The sequence below is a fragment of the Onychostoma macrolepis genome, chromosome 08 (genome assembly GCF_012432095.1).
Source record: "Onychostoma macrolepis isolate SWU-2019 chromosome 08, ASM1243209v1, whole genome shotgun sequence".
NCBI classification, from domain to species: Eukaryota; Metazoa; Chordata; class Actinopteri; order Cypriniformes; family Cyprinidae; genus Onychostoma; species Onychostoma macrolepis.
The window spans coordinates 16,521,570-16,537,506 of record NC_081162.1 but is presented as its reverse complement, the minus strand read 5'-3'; the positions used below and the strand labels follow the sequence as shown (position 1 = coordinate 16,537,506).

The 15,937-nt window shown below is 36.3% G+C and overlaps 1 protein-coding gene across 1 annotated transcript; it reads left to right on the top strand.

Annotated features, from left to right (window-relative positions):
* Positions 1–299: 299 nt before the first annotated feature.
* On the top strand, positions 300–15,349 carry samd10a (sterile alpha motif domain containing 10a). Its single transcript, XM_058784928.1, has 5 exons — positions 300–675; positions 4,589–4,770; positions 10,292–10,460; positions 12,354–12,494; positions 13,650–15,349. The coding sequence occupies exons 1-5, from the start codon at positions 663–665 to the stop codon at positions 13,670–13,672; spliced, it is 528 nt and encodes a 175-aa protein (XP_058640911.1). The 5' UTR covers positions 300–662; the 3' UTR covers positions 13,673–15,349.
* Positions 15,350–15,937: the final 588 nt, after the last annotated feature.

Sequence of the window (15,937 nt, the reverse complement as noted above, 5' to 3'; positions counted from 1 at the left end):
TCACATAAATACATCCCCTTAATATGCATGTTGCAGTTCACAGACTAATTACAGGCTTTGCGTTCTCCCACTGGGACGTGAGAGAGCATCAGACGACCGTTTCTCACGAAACACCCCTTTGGTGACAAATATAACGATTGAAATAACCTAAAACACAATGCTAGCGAGCATATTTAAAAAATTGCATATTTTAATTACTTTTTAAAAATGTGTAGATTTAAGATTCAATTTAGCAAAGCCCATGTTATATAGGCTAGGTTGCGTGCGATAACATGATATTTATTTATGATATAGCCTAATATAGCCTACTTAGATGTATGTTTCATTTATTTTATTTAAGAGATCGTACATTTGAACTATATTAAATAAATTATGTAGGCTAATAAAGAGGCGTTTCTTCACAAAATATGAAAAGCTTCATAACAGAGCTGGTTGAAGTGATCAGTGTGCGTGGGGAGGCGTCAGTGTGAGAATGAGCTGCGCGCGATGTGTGTACTTTCATATTTTACACTGTGAAGCGCGTGAGTCGATCACTACACTCTGGATGTACCTGCTAAAGAAACACCTTTCAAGGCGCCCATGGCGGAAAACGGGACACCTTAGTTCCCAACTTTTAATCTAACAGGAGTATTGTTGCTTGTTGCAGAGTCTGGATTGTTGACATGGCAGTAGACGGTAATTATATTATTTCATTTTATTCATAAAGATGATCGTAGTAGTTGGCACGTTACAAGCTAGAGATGATTCGATGTATCCGCTGTCTCAGAATAATATTCTCTTTTTAATTTCCTGATTATATAATTTTGAATATATCATATATAATTTGAATTAAATATTAATGTTAAAATTGCACTCAGGTAGGCACTTTCTCGTATTTTTAAGCACATATTGTTTTCCAGTAAAAGGCATATCTACTCAGGATAAAATAGCCTGTACCCAGTTGGTTTTTAAAGAATTTAGCATGTTGACAGTCTGCTAAGTAACGTGTGTATGATGGCTCATTAATTTTGGGGTTTCAGTGTGTTCAGGGTCACAGCCTTGTATTTTGAATCAGTTCAAATTAATTTTGAATCGAGTTAGTTGCTGTTAATGAATCTACACGCGCTGCATATGTTTAACGAAAGCTCTAACTTTAATAAGCAAGCAATAATGTTTTTTTTCCCCTCAGGCTCTCCATTATGAGTATAAAATGCCAAAATAACTGGTTTAGTGATATGTCGTGAAGTTTGAGTAAAGAATTAGCCTATCTGTTTCTTTGAACATTGTGATTTTTGTGTGTGTGTGTGTAAATTGAAAGGTGTTGACTTGTAATAATAGCTTCTCATTGACAAAACCCTGCACACCATTCCACAACGTCCTTGAAAACCTCAAAAAACTCTCTCCTTCTCCCTCACACATTCAAACAACTGAATGAAATCACAGAACACAATGGAACTGTCTTCAATCTCTGTAGTTACCTCAGTTAGTCAGTTACCTGCTGAGCGGTTTGTGTCACTACACCACTTTAATGAAGGCTTGCATATTCATTTTTGCATTCATCAGCATAGATAATGAGGCCAAATAGATCTGAAGCAGCTACAGCTCCACATTTCTCACTCTCTTTCAGTCTGTAGTAGCTCATTACTCCACACAGATGTTGTGTTTCTCTCCCTTCCTGAAGTTCAAACCCCTCATGCTGTTCGGAGATCTCTGGCACACTTGCTTGGTTTCTCACAAGAGACCGCCTCGTTAGTTCAGTCCAGTGGGTACAGCAGGTGAGAAAACACCTTGGCCTGGATTTAATTATGGCAATGAAGAGCTGTCATGGATGATGGATCTCTAGATAAAATATGGATTTAGATTCATTTTTTTGATTGACGCATACAATGAAATGGGTCACATGTGCTTGGCCATGAAGCCTGGCTGCAACCACATATTCACGAAATTCAAATGTAATAGTTTAAAGGAATAGTTTAACCTAAAAATGAAAGTTGTGTCATCATGTGCTCACACTCAGGTCATTCTGAACTCATACCATTTTATTTCTTCTGTAGACAACAAATGGAGATGGCGATGCTGCTTTTTTCCATACAGTGAATGAAAATGACACCAAAAAATTGCTATTGGTCAAGTCTGGAGATGGACAACATCTGGTCACCATTTAGTTTTATTGTATGGAATAGAGCAACATGAACATTTTGCCAGATTGCTCATTTAGCAGTTTAGTTTGTGTTTTACAGAATAAAAAAATTGTGCAGGTTCGAGCTACATGATTGTATCAATAAATAAATTACTCTTTTTACAAATCAACCACTGGACAGCCTGTACTGGTATACCACTATGAATATTCATCTAAGAATAATTTAAGATGGTTACAGCCTTGAACATAGATTAGATTTTTAATACAAGAACCACATGCACGTTTATTCAAAGGTTTGGGGTCAGTAAGATTTTTGAAATAAATTAAGACCATTATTCAGCAAGGACAGTAAAGACATTCATGATGTTGCAAAATATTTCTATTTCAAATAAATGCAGTTCTTCTGAACAATAATAGGTAATGTTTCTTAAAGCAGCATATTACAATGATTTCTGAAGGATCATGTGACACTGAAGACTGGAGAAATGGCTGCTGAAAAATCAGTGTTGTCAGCACAGCAGTAAATTATGTTTTAAAATATATTCAAATAGAAAACAGTTTTTTTTAAATAGTAAAAGCACATTACTAAATTTACTGTTTTACAGCATTTTTGCTCAAATAAATCTCTTTTTAAAACCATTTTAAAAATCTTACAGACCTGAACGCAAATGTACACATTCTGCTATCTATAAACTTTTTCATTTTCCCTTTAGTGGGTCAAGAATAAGGTTTCAGGAAGGTATACTGTGTCTAGATTTAGGAGCACATCTTTTTGTGCACAAATAAATAGAAAATAAGGGCAACATCTGTCCAGGACTAACAGGCCTTGACGTGTTTTCACCCTCCAGCCACAGTTGTGCGACATCTCTCTAATGTCTGCTTCAGAGGCACTGTGATGAAAGACTGTGTTCATCTGTGACTCCATCCCAAATGCATTCACACAGGCAGGCATCCCCCATGCACTCTTGATGAGGACGGCCTTTGTAGCCGCCTGTGAGGCTGCAGGGAACGAGAGCAAAAGACATCCCTTTTATCTCATCCAGGCCTCCACCTTCCAACACACACACACAAACTTATAGTCTCCCTCTCATCAACTCGTGCTTATGCATACACACACACATATGGAGATATATTACCGTCACACACTGTCATGCACAGAGATGACTGATTGTACTTATTTGTGTTAAGACTAAGGTGGTGATTGAAAGTCTGAGGTTTTAATGAGCGCATACGCACACCGTCTCTGTCTTTGTTTGCTAATGCACTGGCCTCTCGCAGCGTCTTGAAGAAAATCTGCTTATGCTGCCCACTGACTCATTTACAGTCACCAGTCGAGCGAAACTGTGCTGTGCTGGTCTGCTGTATTGCTTTTAGAAATTTGCTAATTTTTTCACAGTTTTACTCTCACAGTTAAATGTATGTACACTGTCTTTATTGTGTGTTAAAGGGATAGTTCACCTAAAACTGAAAATTCTTCATTTACTCATGTTGTTCCAAACCTGCATCACTCGTTCTTATATGAGATATTTTGAAGAATTTTTTAGTTGCTTTGTTCATACAATGACATACAATGTCAGTGGGGTCCAAAAACTAGTGTTATTTTTTATTCATTTTTATTCCATTTTAGTTATTTTACTGCATCAACTTAAACTAAAATGAGGGTTTTTGCCTTAGCAACAACCTGCAATAAAACATTTAATAAAACATTTATTTTATTAGATTTTTTTTATTTTTATGGTTTTACTATAATAACCCTGCCAAAAACAACACTGAAACATTTTTCAAAAGATCTCCTTTGGTTTTTCACAAAAGAACTAAAGTCTACTTTTCCTTTAAAGCATATTTTGTGCCAGGAAGATCCTAGCGGATGTCTTTATTAATAATATTTTCTGTTAACTGTTTCGTGAATTACAAATGCTAGTTTTATCTAGCTCAGCAAGAACCAGTGTTTCCGAGGCGTTTGGTATTTAGCAGCACTTAAAGTTTTCCTTCCTGGAAATCTGGTGCCACATATGCTTTTCATTAGATTACCCCACGGGCTACCAATGCTCTGCTTTTTTATCACCCTCTGACACGCTAATGCATAATTTTCCCATTAACTTTGCTGACTAGCATCTTTAGGTATTATTCTGGGAAGAATCCAAGCCACCCAGTCAGCCGCAGGAGATATGGGTCATTCAAACATTTCTTATTTGCTTTTACTTAAGCCTATAAACCTTAAACCCTTCTCTTAACCACCAAAACCCTAATGACAAACAAAGTCCTCAAACTGACCTGTAACAACAGCTTTTTTGATGGACATAAACACTAAATCGCCTACAAGGCACTAGTCATCCTGATGCAGGTTGCTGACTGAAAACAAACAGTGCTGCTGCACATCTCTGTGTCTTTCTATAGAGTGAAGTGACAATTTAAGAAAGAATGATGGAATGTGTGTTTAAATGCAGAATCTCTCCTTTTCTGTTGCAGCGGCCTCCAGTTTTACTTTCTGTCGTCCTGCGGTGGAGTACAGGGCTCTTCCAGAGGACTTTAAGTACCAACTGAGTCGTTGTGCAGGTGGAAACCTTACCTGGCATGAAGGGCACAGCCGCAAAACAGCCGGCGGCCGAACGGTCAAATTACTCCAACAGCCTGGAACCGAAGGACTGCAGGTGAGGACAAGAAGGAAATCTTTAATAAACAGCTCAGTCTATCTGAATGTGAGCATACATAAACCCTTTTCACATGATAGTTGGGTCAGCTTCTATATTGGTGAACGGGAGTGTAACAAATAAATAATTTTTTTAATTCCCCAAAAAAATCATGATAGTGTTTCCACAACTTTCCTAAAGAGAAAAAAAATATAGAAATTGATTATGGAAGTCTGAACAGAGAAAGATGTCTAATTTGCCGGCAGTATTTCATGGTGTTAGATAACTATTTTCTTTTGTAATTTGATGGTAATATAGCGTAATATAGTGTTATTAAATTTAAAAAAAATGAAAATATAAAAAAACTCGGCTACATTTATGACGTTAATAACTGTGGAAAAACGTCATCGCAATCTGTGATAAAGATTCTATTGTCTTATTATCAGAGCTGGTGGTTTAAAAGTCTCATTGAGCATGAGAAAGACAGACATTCCTATTCTTCAGATTAAATAATAAAGATAAGCGCAAAGCCAAGTGGTTTTTATTCTCTGTATCTGCTTCAAATGATCATCATTTTGTACCATCTCATTAACATGACTTGAGTATCAAAACTAAATCTTTTTCAAGCTCTTTCTAGTGCACTTTCACATGATCTTGAAATTCATCTCAAGAAGACCAGTGTTGGCCAAGCTACTCAAAAATGTAGCTAGTTGATTACCATATTCATATATCATATGAAAGAATAAGTAGATAAACTATTAACTTCACTATTTGCAGTGCAAATTTATGTGACCGATATGAAAAACTGCAAAGTATAGGCTTTAGAAACTATAGTTATTATACAGCAGAGCTAATGCCATGGCAGCTTTCAGTTATTCCATACTTTAGCTATTAAAAGCTATCATTAGAGAATTTGTGTGCTGATATAATGTATGTATGGCTGTCTGTTGCTGCATTATTAATACTGGGAAATAATGTCTCGCCTTTCAGAAATGCACTTGTATGAAAACCTGTGCATTAAAAAAGGTGGAGGAGGGGGGGTCTGGCAACAAAACGCTTCCTTTCTCTCTCCATCTTTCCATCCATCTAAAAGCGTGTTTAGTTTGTAGAGAATGAGTAAGATGCCGTTAGGCCAGCGGGTAGAGAAGAGACCACTCTCCACAGAATGGCTTTAAAAAGCCTTGTGGGCCTCAGGTCACATGGGCACTGCTGATTTGAGCACTGCGAGCAAAGATATGGGTCGTAATGTGTGTTTTTAACTTCATTTGATCTTCTGAATTAGCATATTAACGAAGCAAGTACCTCAAGTCGGGTCTGCAGAGCTTTGTGGGTCAAAGTCAGTCTCTCCCACGCAATTAGACTCCTCTTAGAATTTACGACAGGTTTGAACATACTAATTAGACCCAAACCTGATTTTGTTAAACTGAGATAGATAATATTATCTGTTCTGCCTTAATTAATAGTATTCAAAAGTAATTACTTGAGGCAAATCCAGTGTTCTGTGGTCATTTCCATTTTCTTTTCCATTTGTCTTTTTGTAGTGCTAAATTAGTATTTTTTATCTCCTCAGTGAAATTCTCAAAGGTGCTGTTCATTTGGAAATTTTGTTTAGTGGATTAAATATGAAGGTTTAAACAATTTTGCAAAATTAAAATGTTACTAACACATTAGATAGGAGCTGCCTTTCTCTGAAAATAATTTATATATATATATATATATATATATATATATATATATATATATATATATATATATATATATATATATATATATATATTATAATACATATATACTTTGGGGTCACTAAGTTTTTAAAATATTTTTGAAAGAAGTCTCCCAGAAAGCATTTTAATATGCTGATGGTGCTCAAGTAACAGTTCTTATTACTATCAATATTGAAAACAGTTGTGCTGCTTAATATTTTTGTGGAAAATATGATACAAAGATCAAAAGAACATCTATATATTATGTTTTATTATATTTAATGGATAAAAAATGTTTCATCTGTTTTTATCTAATTTATTACAAGTCTCAAACAACGTTCACAAATCTTGCTTTTTGCCAGAGTAATTGGAAGAGGAACACCAGACTTAATGTGAATCTTCTGAACTTGGGTTTAAATTTGTTGCATTTTGCTGAACCGAGTGCGAAGGTTCAGACTGTTTGCCTTTGATTTTCCAAAAAGTGAATTTATGATCAAAAGCTTGGCGTGATCAGACGTCTATGTTAATTTATTCCTCATAAAAAGCCCAAACAGGAGCTGATGAGATCCTAACTAACCTCTGCACTTTTTGGGCCTTAATTTAAACCATCGTTAATGAATGGTGAACCTTGTTAGCCTCTTGCTACAGTGACAGCAGAGATAAACAGCTCTGTTTTATCTCTTCCCCTAATGGCTTCATACACAAATCCTTTGTTCAGCCCAGCTACACTTGTTAGTATTTTTCTCAACAATGCAGGTTTGTGTATCTCAGTACATGAAAGACTCACTGACATCTCACCACACAGTGTGCTCTTCCCAGAAAAAAAAAAAAAAAGAGTGAACAAAGAAGAAAAGAAAATAGAAGACGTCACTTTTATCACAAATCTTTTCTCACTTTCATCAGCGCTGTTGTGATTGTCTATAAACTTTTGCCAAGACACGCCACTTTCCTTAGACATGTCATCGCAGAACGATCAAAGAAGAAATAAGAAACTCAAGTGCCTGTTGACTATTTGTAGTCTAAAATGTGACTTATGTATGCATTTGTGTACCGGGGGCCATTTTTGATGGTTAGGGTTTGTATCTTGTTGAATTGTGCTCGCACTGATCCTCTGGGGTCTGTGTGAATGGAACTCATACTGTAAATAATTAATGTTTTACATTTAAGTGGAGTGAATTCCTCTCTCACTGACAAATTTTGTAATGTGTAGACTCTCTCTATAGCATTGCCTATAGGGACATTGCAGAGTAAGAAGGATTGCATCAGCTTGTCTCCATTGCATGTCAGACTGCAGTTCAAGGGAGCATCACGAATAATGGGCATTAAATTAGGGAAAGTTTGAAAGCTGCTTAATCAGATCTATTTATAAGCCACAAACAAGTGTTACGACCCGGCTCAAAGTCACAACATAAAGAGGACACTTCACAGAATTAGTTTCAACAAAAAGAATATAAGTTTATTTAAATTTAACAAATGATGTCTAGGGTCAAGATAATAAAGAATAATCTAAAAAGAACAACAAATCAAATAACTGTTGGAAATGGGGTTTGTGGAGCTTGTGGAAAAATATGGGAACACACAATCTCAAGAACCCACTCTTCAAATAAGAACACAAAATAAAAATGAGAGAGCGAGCCAGAATCCATGAGCCTCTTAAATAGTGTGTCACAGGTGTGGCCCATGATCAGCTCTAGAGTCCCGCCCATCAGGGAGGAGCCTCTGTTCCTACAAGCTCACAACAAAAAAACAAATGAAAGAAAAGGGCAGGGCTGTAACAAAGGTACTTAAAAAGATGTAAATGCACTCACTGATGTGCCTGATAATCTCATCTACAAGGGCTTAAAGGAATAGTTTTTCCAAAAATTAAATCTGCTGAAAATTTACTGACCCTAAGGCCATCCAAGATGTTGATGAGTTTGTTTCTTTATCGGGACAGATTTGGAGAAATTTAGCATTACATCACATGCTCACCAAGTTGTAGTGAATGGGTGCCGTCAGAATGAGAGTCCAAACAGTTGATGAAAACATCAATAATAATCCAAGTAGTCAACATGACTCCAGCCCATCAATTAATTTCTTGTGAAGCACACAGCTGTGTGTTTGTAATAAACAGATCCATCATTAAGCACTTTAACTCTCATTCTGACGGCACCCATTCACTGCAGAGGATCCATTGGTGAGCATGTAATGTAATCTGCTCTGAAAAAGAAACAAACTCATCTACATCTTGGATTTCCAAAGGGTGAGTACATTTTCATTTTTGCCCGAACTATTATTTTAAGAGGGGTTCTACAGCCATGGAGGAACTGCGGTGCTCTTATGCCCTACAGAGACAGTTGCTTTAGAGATGTGCATCCAGCCCAGGACCAGCTGAGTGGAACAGTCACTTATTCAGCCCAAATGTGTGCATGCATGCATGTATACATGTATGTGCACGTGCAAGAATGTATGTGTGCGATTTCCTGCAGTCGCAGATGAAAGAATTCCCCACTGCCCTCAAGGGCAAACACAGCAAAGGCATAAAGTAGAAAGTTGCCTGAGGGAGAAAGATAGAGAGAGAGCAGTAGAGATGGGGCAAAAACTGTGAAGGAGAAAGAAAATTGAAGATGAACTTGAGGGATGGGGTACAGATGGCGGCAAATGACTTAGAAAAACAAAACAAATAGAGGGAGAAGAGGGAAAATGGAAGACTGTGATTTTCTGAGGATAAATGACTGTTAATGAAATGGAACACTAAGGAATGAGAAGAAAATATGCAAAGCACAGGGAATGAAACTGTTTGTTTTTACGGCAACCTAGCACATTAGAAAATAGTCAAATATAATATACAAATAATATATAATACTAAAACTAGTAGAGTTTGATTGGATACACAGTCTTCAACACCAAGGGACAAGGGCACATAATACTTATTAGTTGCACATTGCATTGTTTTTCATTTTCTGCTATGCATGAGCCCACCACACTCCATTTTTTGGATCACTTTGGAGGTTTTATGATATTAAAGTTTGGGGTCGATCAGATTTTTATGTAATGTTTTATTTTTTTGAAAAAAGTCTCTGTTGACACTCCAAATGAAAACCATGATACCTTTTTTAGGATTCCTATTTGAAATAAATATCTTCTGTAACTTATAAATGTCTTCTGAATTGTAGTGTGAATATTAGCAATGCTTTTTTTGGTGTCACAGTAAACAAACATCATAATATTGTATGTCACAGATGCGTTAAACTCAGTTTCATTAGCCCTCATAAACACTCAATGGCTCCAAATGTGGATGATTTGCTGGAATTATCTTTGCGGGATGATTTTGTATAATTAGTCTGTGATCATATGGAAGTGTGTGATGAAGGTCAAGCGAGTGTTATTGTGGCTCATGTCACTAGCGCAGCCATTGTAACGAATGCTAATCATTCTAGAATGGCCTTCATTTATACAGCTCAATGTGCAGAATCATGGCCGTGTCCGTTAGGCAACCAATCAGATGGCTGTGTAAGATGAAAACATCCATCTCAATCACTGCTAGTGCGTGACATGGAACACAGTTATTAAAAAAAAAATAATAATTCTATTTCCCAGAGGTCTTAGCAGAAGGGAGAGCTGTTTATCTGTTTATATTCTTTTTTTATTATTATTATTATTATTCTGCTAGAGATTGATTTCAGATTAGTAGTGCTATAAAAAGTTGGGCATTCATGCGTGGTAGGACTCCAGAAGGACGCATACAATTCAGTCACATTTTTGAGATTGGTTTTTTAATGCTGCTTTTCTGTGAAATGCATATTTAAATTAGTCTCCCTGTCTCTCTCTTCCCCATGCTCTATTTCTTTGTATTTCAGTTACATTCAGGTGACTCATACTCTGTTTACCACACCAGCCCAACCTTGCCGTGTCTCTCCAGGCCAGTGGTTTTGTGGTCTCAGCAGGATGTGTGCAGATGGCTGAAGAAACACTGTCCACACAACTACTTGACCTACGTTGAAGCCTTCTCCCACCACGCCATTACAGGTGTGTTATCCAGCATAAAACAAGAAAACTATTATTGTATATAATTTAATATATTCCTATGTGATTTTAACACGTTAGCCATTATTCATATGGAAATTGCATTCGGTGTAAAAACTCTCAGTGACCCTGCACAAAATCACCTTTTAAAAGGTATCGCATACTCAGCAGTTACAGACCAATCCCTTGACACCAGCACATCTACTATATCTCATATGGTATGACAGAAGCATTACCCTTTTAGCTGAAGGTCAGCCAACCTGTGCTCATCTAGTTTTCCAAAAATACGTCTCTTGTCAAAGAACTGGTTAAATTTCATTCTCAACCCCCGGAATTTTCTAGTGTTTTAGTCTTTCATGCTCCATTTGGAATATTCTAGAATAATGTATGTTTTTTAGCACTAAGCACTTGCACAGAATCCTCAAAAGTATGAGATTAAACATCTGCCATCTATGCTTATGGATGTTTTTTTTTTTTTTTTTTTTAGCCATTTATCTGAGACATGTATCATTTTCCTTCATGATTCATGAACACGTACAGTCCCAAAGCCTTCATTAGCTACTTGCCTGAGCTATGAAAGACAAGAAGAAAAAAAAAAAACAATTTCAAGCTTTTAAGTGCCTCCAAAAAGGATCAGGCACTGAAAAACATATCTACTGTTGTATATAATGTCATATATTACCATTAGCAATAGCTGCAGCACTGTTCAAAAGTTTAGGGTCAGTATATTTAAAACAAAATAAAAATATATATATATATATATATATATATATATATATATATATATATATATATATATATATATATATATATATATACACATACATATATATACTTTTATTCAGCAAGGTGAATTAATTTAATCAAAAGTGGCAGTAAAGTCTTGCATTGTAACTTGCTATTCATTAAATAATCCTGGAAAAAAGTATTATGGCTTCCACAAAAATATTAGGCAGCACAATTTTGATAATAATGATTAATGAATATAATAATGAAATGTTTCTTGAGCACCAAATCAGCATATTAGAATGATGTCTGAAGGATCACATAACACTGAAAACATAAGAAATGACTAAAATTGTAGTAATATTTTACTATACACATTATAATTTCAGAAACATAAAATTTTACTGACCACAAACTTTTGAATGGTAGTGTATATTTTTTTGCCAAAAAATGAAGTTGAAATAAATGAGTAGTTTTTTGGCCATCAATGGGGAAAGCTGCAGCCAGTTGGATTTTTTGAAGCTAGGACTCACTGGCCATAGTGCTATCCTTCATTATTATTTTACCATGTTTTTCTTGGGTTTGAAGCATTATGGTGTGAATATGCGACTCATGTCTGAGCATATCACGGGGTCCCGCTCACACACTGGCACTTAGACCGCTGCTTCTCCCACTCACTCCTCGAGTGCACCCATGCTCACTAGGGACCCGTGTGGCTTCCCGGCCTCCACAAATCCTCACTTTTCTCTCAGTGGACACAAAGCATCAAGATCACAGACACGCTGGGTGAGATCCATAGAAAAGGAAATTGAGAAAAAAGGAATATAGGGAGTTAAAAAACAGGCGCAGTGTTTTTTTCTACAAGGCTGTGGACTGAAGTGTTTAGAGTCACAGCACGAGAGGCTCAGTTGGAAATAAAGTGGGAAATGAACCCGGGGCGGCCTGTGCCCTCAGGCAGCGGTTCCACACAGCATGTTACCATAGTCACACATGCAAAGATCACTGGGAACACGGAGATAATAACCTTAGGGTGATTTGCAATGCTGTAACTTGTTTATAGCTGCCAGCAAAACTGTGCATACATAATGCAGAGGCTGCAGAGCTTGTGTGTTTCCAAAGAGCTCATGTCTAGTGAAACTGTCTTTCTCTGTGTCACTTTGTCTTTGTCAGGTCGTGCTCTCCTGAGATTGAATGGCGAGAAGTTAGAACGGATGGGTTTGGTTCAGGAGACTCTGAGACAAGAGCTTCTCCAGCAGGTTCTGCAACTACAAGTACAAGAGGAAGGGCGCAACTTACAGCTGCTGAGCAGAGGTGTGTGTGTGTGTGCGTGTGTGTGTGAATAAAGAGAAAAATGAGGAAGAAATATTCTGCAGCAGGTGGCATGACCTAAAAGCGATAATGTGATCATAATGGAAAATGAGAGTTATGGCGGATTGGTAAATTTGTGCCTATATTTATCTCTCCCTAGCAGCTTTATTTTATGCTTTAGTGCAGGGGTTTTTACATTTTTTGATGGCATAGACGCCCAAATATGTTGATCATCTTGCAAGGGACACCTTTTCCAACAACATAAGCCAAAAAAGTGATTAAAATAATATTTAGGAAACATTTACATTGTGTTTAGCTGACTACATCTTTTTTCTACTTACTATTGGAGTTATGTCAGATGAATAAACCTGAAGAAAAATCTAAAACTAGGGCAGTCATTTGAACAAAATAACCAGTGTGCTCACAGAATGAAATAAATCAAGAAATTAATTAACGTTTGTGAATTTTATGAACAGTCAGTACTAGTGACAAATAAAAATTCTAAGATAATGGCTACTTGTTGATAGTCCCACATTTGTGGTTGATAAGATTTTTTTTTTATGTTTTTGAGAGAAGTCTATTATGCTTATTATGTCTAAAGGCCTGTTCACACCAAGGACGATAACCGTAAAGATAACAATAAAGATATAGTTCTAAAAATCGTTCTCAATATTAAAGAATAGCAGAGTCCACAACACAGCAACTGGCCTTAAGATGCTGAATTTGTGCTCAAGGAACATTTCATATTATTACCAATGTTGAAAACAGTTGTGCTGCTTTATATTTTTTGTAAAAACGTTGATAGATTTTTTGATGAATAGAAAGCTCAAAACAACAGCATTTATATCAGCATTTATTTTGAGCTAATTTGTAACATTATAAATGTCTATATTGTCACTTCTGATCAATTTAATGCATCCTTAAAGTATACATAAAAAAAAAATCTTATTGACCCCAGATGTTTTGTGTGTATTAAAAACCCAAATCCATAAAACTGCCCAAAAATTGCCTCCTCAATTTTGAAGTCCAGCATATAGCACTGATATATGTGTGTAGGTTGCATATTGCAGGTTGTGTGTATGTGACATTTTAGATTCATTCACTCATTCATGCTTTTTCTCCTCTCTCTATCCCTCACTTTCCCTCTTTTTTTTCCAGGGCTATCTGGAAACCTGTCATAGCTTCAACCATGCATGGGGCAGTTCTACCAGACTGGCTGCACTCTGAAGGGACATAAATGTGTCTGGTCAGACTTAGGCCAGAGACATTTGACTGGAGCTGTCATGGACTGGGACATGGGGACAGGTTTCAGTTATATAGCTCAACCCCCACATTCTCACTATGCTTAAAGAAAACTCATACCAGATGAGAGCTTTCATGTGCACTCATGATTTATCTACCCTAAATCTGCTTCGAAATGCATACATAAAATGCAGAGGAATCTCGAATCTTCATATCTGATAAAGGAGGACCCAGCTGGCTGTACCAAAGAACTCCGATCCACTTTAAAGACCTTCTACAATGATGTCTGGTAATACTTGTCATGAACTTTGCCACAGAAACAGGCTTGCTAACTATTTTCTGCTGGAATGTGACCTTGCCAGACGTGCCCTCAAACGTGCCCGTCAAGACTGTGGTAGTACGTAAGAAAAATGCGTCCGGTTCCTGCAGTGTGCTGGGAATCATTTGACATTAGAGATGAACCTAAATAATTCAAACCTGTATTTGTACTGTGAACCCAACTGGACAGCCTGTTTTAGTGGGTTGTACTTTTTCTTCTGAAAACTTAGTTTCTTTTTATCTTCAGATGATTCTGTTCTAGGAATGAAAAGATAAAAAACTAGTTCCCCATGTGACAATGACGGCAGCATTTACAGTGAAATGACAAGTATCTTTGGTCACAAAAGGCTGTTTATGTTGTGTAAATTACAAAGCTCTGTAAGTGTCTGAGAATTGCAGATGACAGATGTAAAAAAAACAAAAACAATGATGTGCTGCATTGTAGCCTAAAAAAGACTCAAGTGTGGACCTGCCCAAAAGACCATTCAAAAAACCCACATCAAAACATCAAGATGATACAGTGTGACAACCTGAAAGTGTTTTTGGACACGCAAAACGGCGTAAATGTGTTATTTTGTGAAGACTTTGATTTCAAGTAATGATAGGATTCTGAGTTCTAGTGTTGTGACACCATGACTCAGCTTGTGATATATTAGATTTGATTATAAATTTCCTGTCAAGGTTAGGCAGAAACATTCTTCTAATACTGTGTGTAGTGCATTGGCATTTAAGTTACTTTACAGGCAACATTTTCTACTGAAAGAGGCTAAACTAGTTTGCGAAAAGCAAACTGATTTGTCATTTAAAAAATAGGGATTTTTTTGTTTTTCAGTCAGTCACAATGTGCTTTTACCTGAGGACAGTGCTGTTCATGTTAAATCTGCATTGTACATTCCAGAATGCACTGTTGCATTTTTACATGACATACCCTTTACCGAAAGAAACATTTGCATTTTGTCATATATTTGTATGGTTTCCAGACCTACAGTTAAGGACTGTTCTAACTGATCATAAAAGTTATATATTAAATTGATTTGTGATTTTACGATTTAAATTAATCGTGCATATTTGTGTATTTGACATTGCATCCAGGTAATTTTGCTTCTTACAATGATTATTTTCGAACATATTATACATGACACGTTGTTTATGATTGTTATGAAGCAACATTTTTTCCATTTCCTTTTATACTTTTTGTTTGTGTGTATGAGTTTGTGTGTGATATGGGAATTAGTTCAGAGATAATACTCCCAGCTCAAGCTGTTTTGTGAACTTTTTATTTAAAAATAAAGTAAGCCTGCACAATTTGCATAAATGTTTAGAGAGAATTTTTAAAGAGATTTCTTTCTCTGTAATTATTTGTTTTATTTGGGTCATTCCTACAATTCGGTGCCTTTTGAGTTTTGAAACTAAAAAGAAAAACTAGTTTTTTAAAAGTGTGTTTGTTTCATCACAAATTAGCCTACAGTTTTATACAGTTCTTGCACTTAGCCTACTTAAGTATTATTTACAAAACAAACTTCTAAACTTGTGAAACTCGGACTACAACAGTTTTGGAGACCTTACATAGGCTGAAAAATCAGTCAGCTTCGAGTAATGTTGACCACATGAATTACTAAATCTATAAGGGTTTCCTGAGGCAACCCGTTGTGAATTAGCCTTCCAGGTTGGCCTACTAAGTGATGATATACAGGTACAATTTAAGACTAACACAATAAAACATATTAACTCTTTTCAACGTGCCCCTTAAAACACACATTTAAGCCTTTTTTATTCAGTGTAAAATTAAAACGATAAATGTTAAGGCACTGAATTGTAAGAATGAGACGCAGAGCGTGCTGAAACTACATTTCCCACAATGCTTTTCGCGAGGTATTAACAGCTGA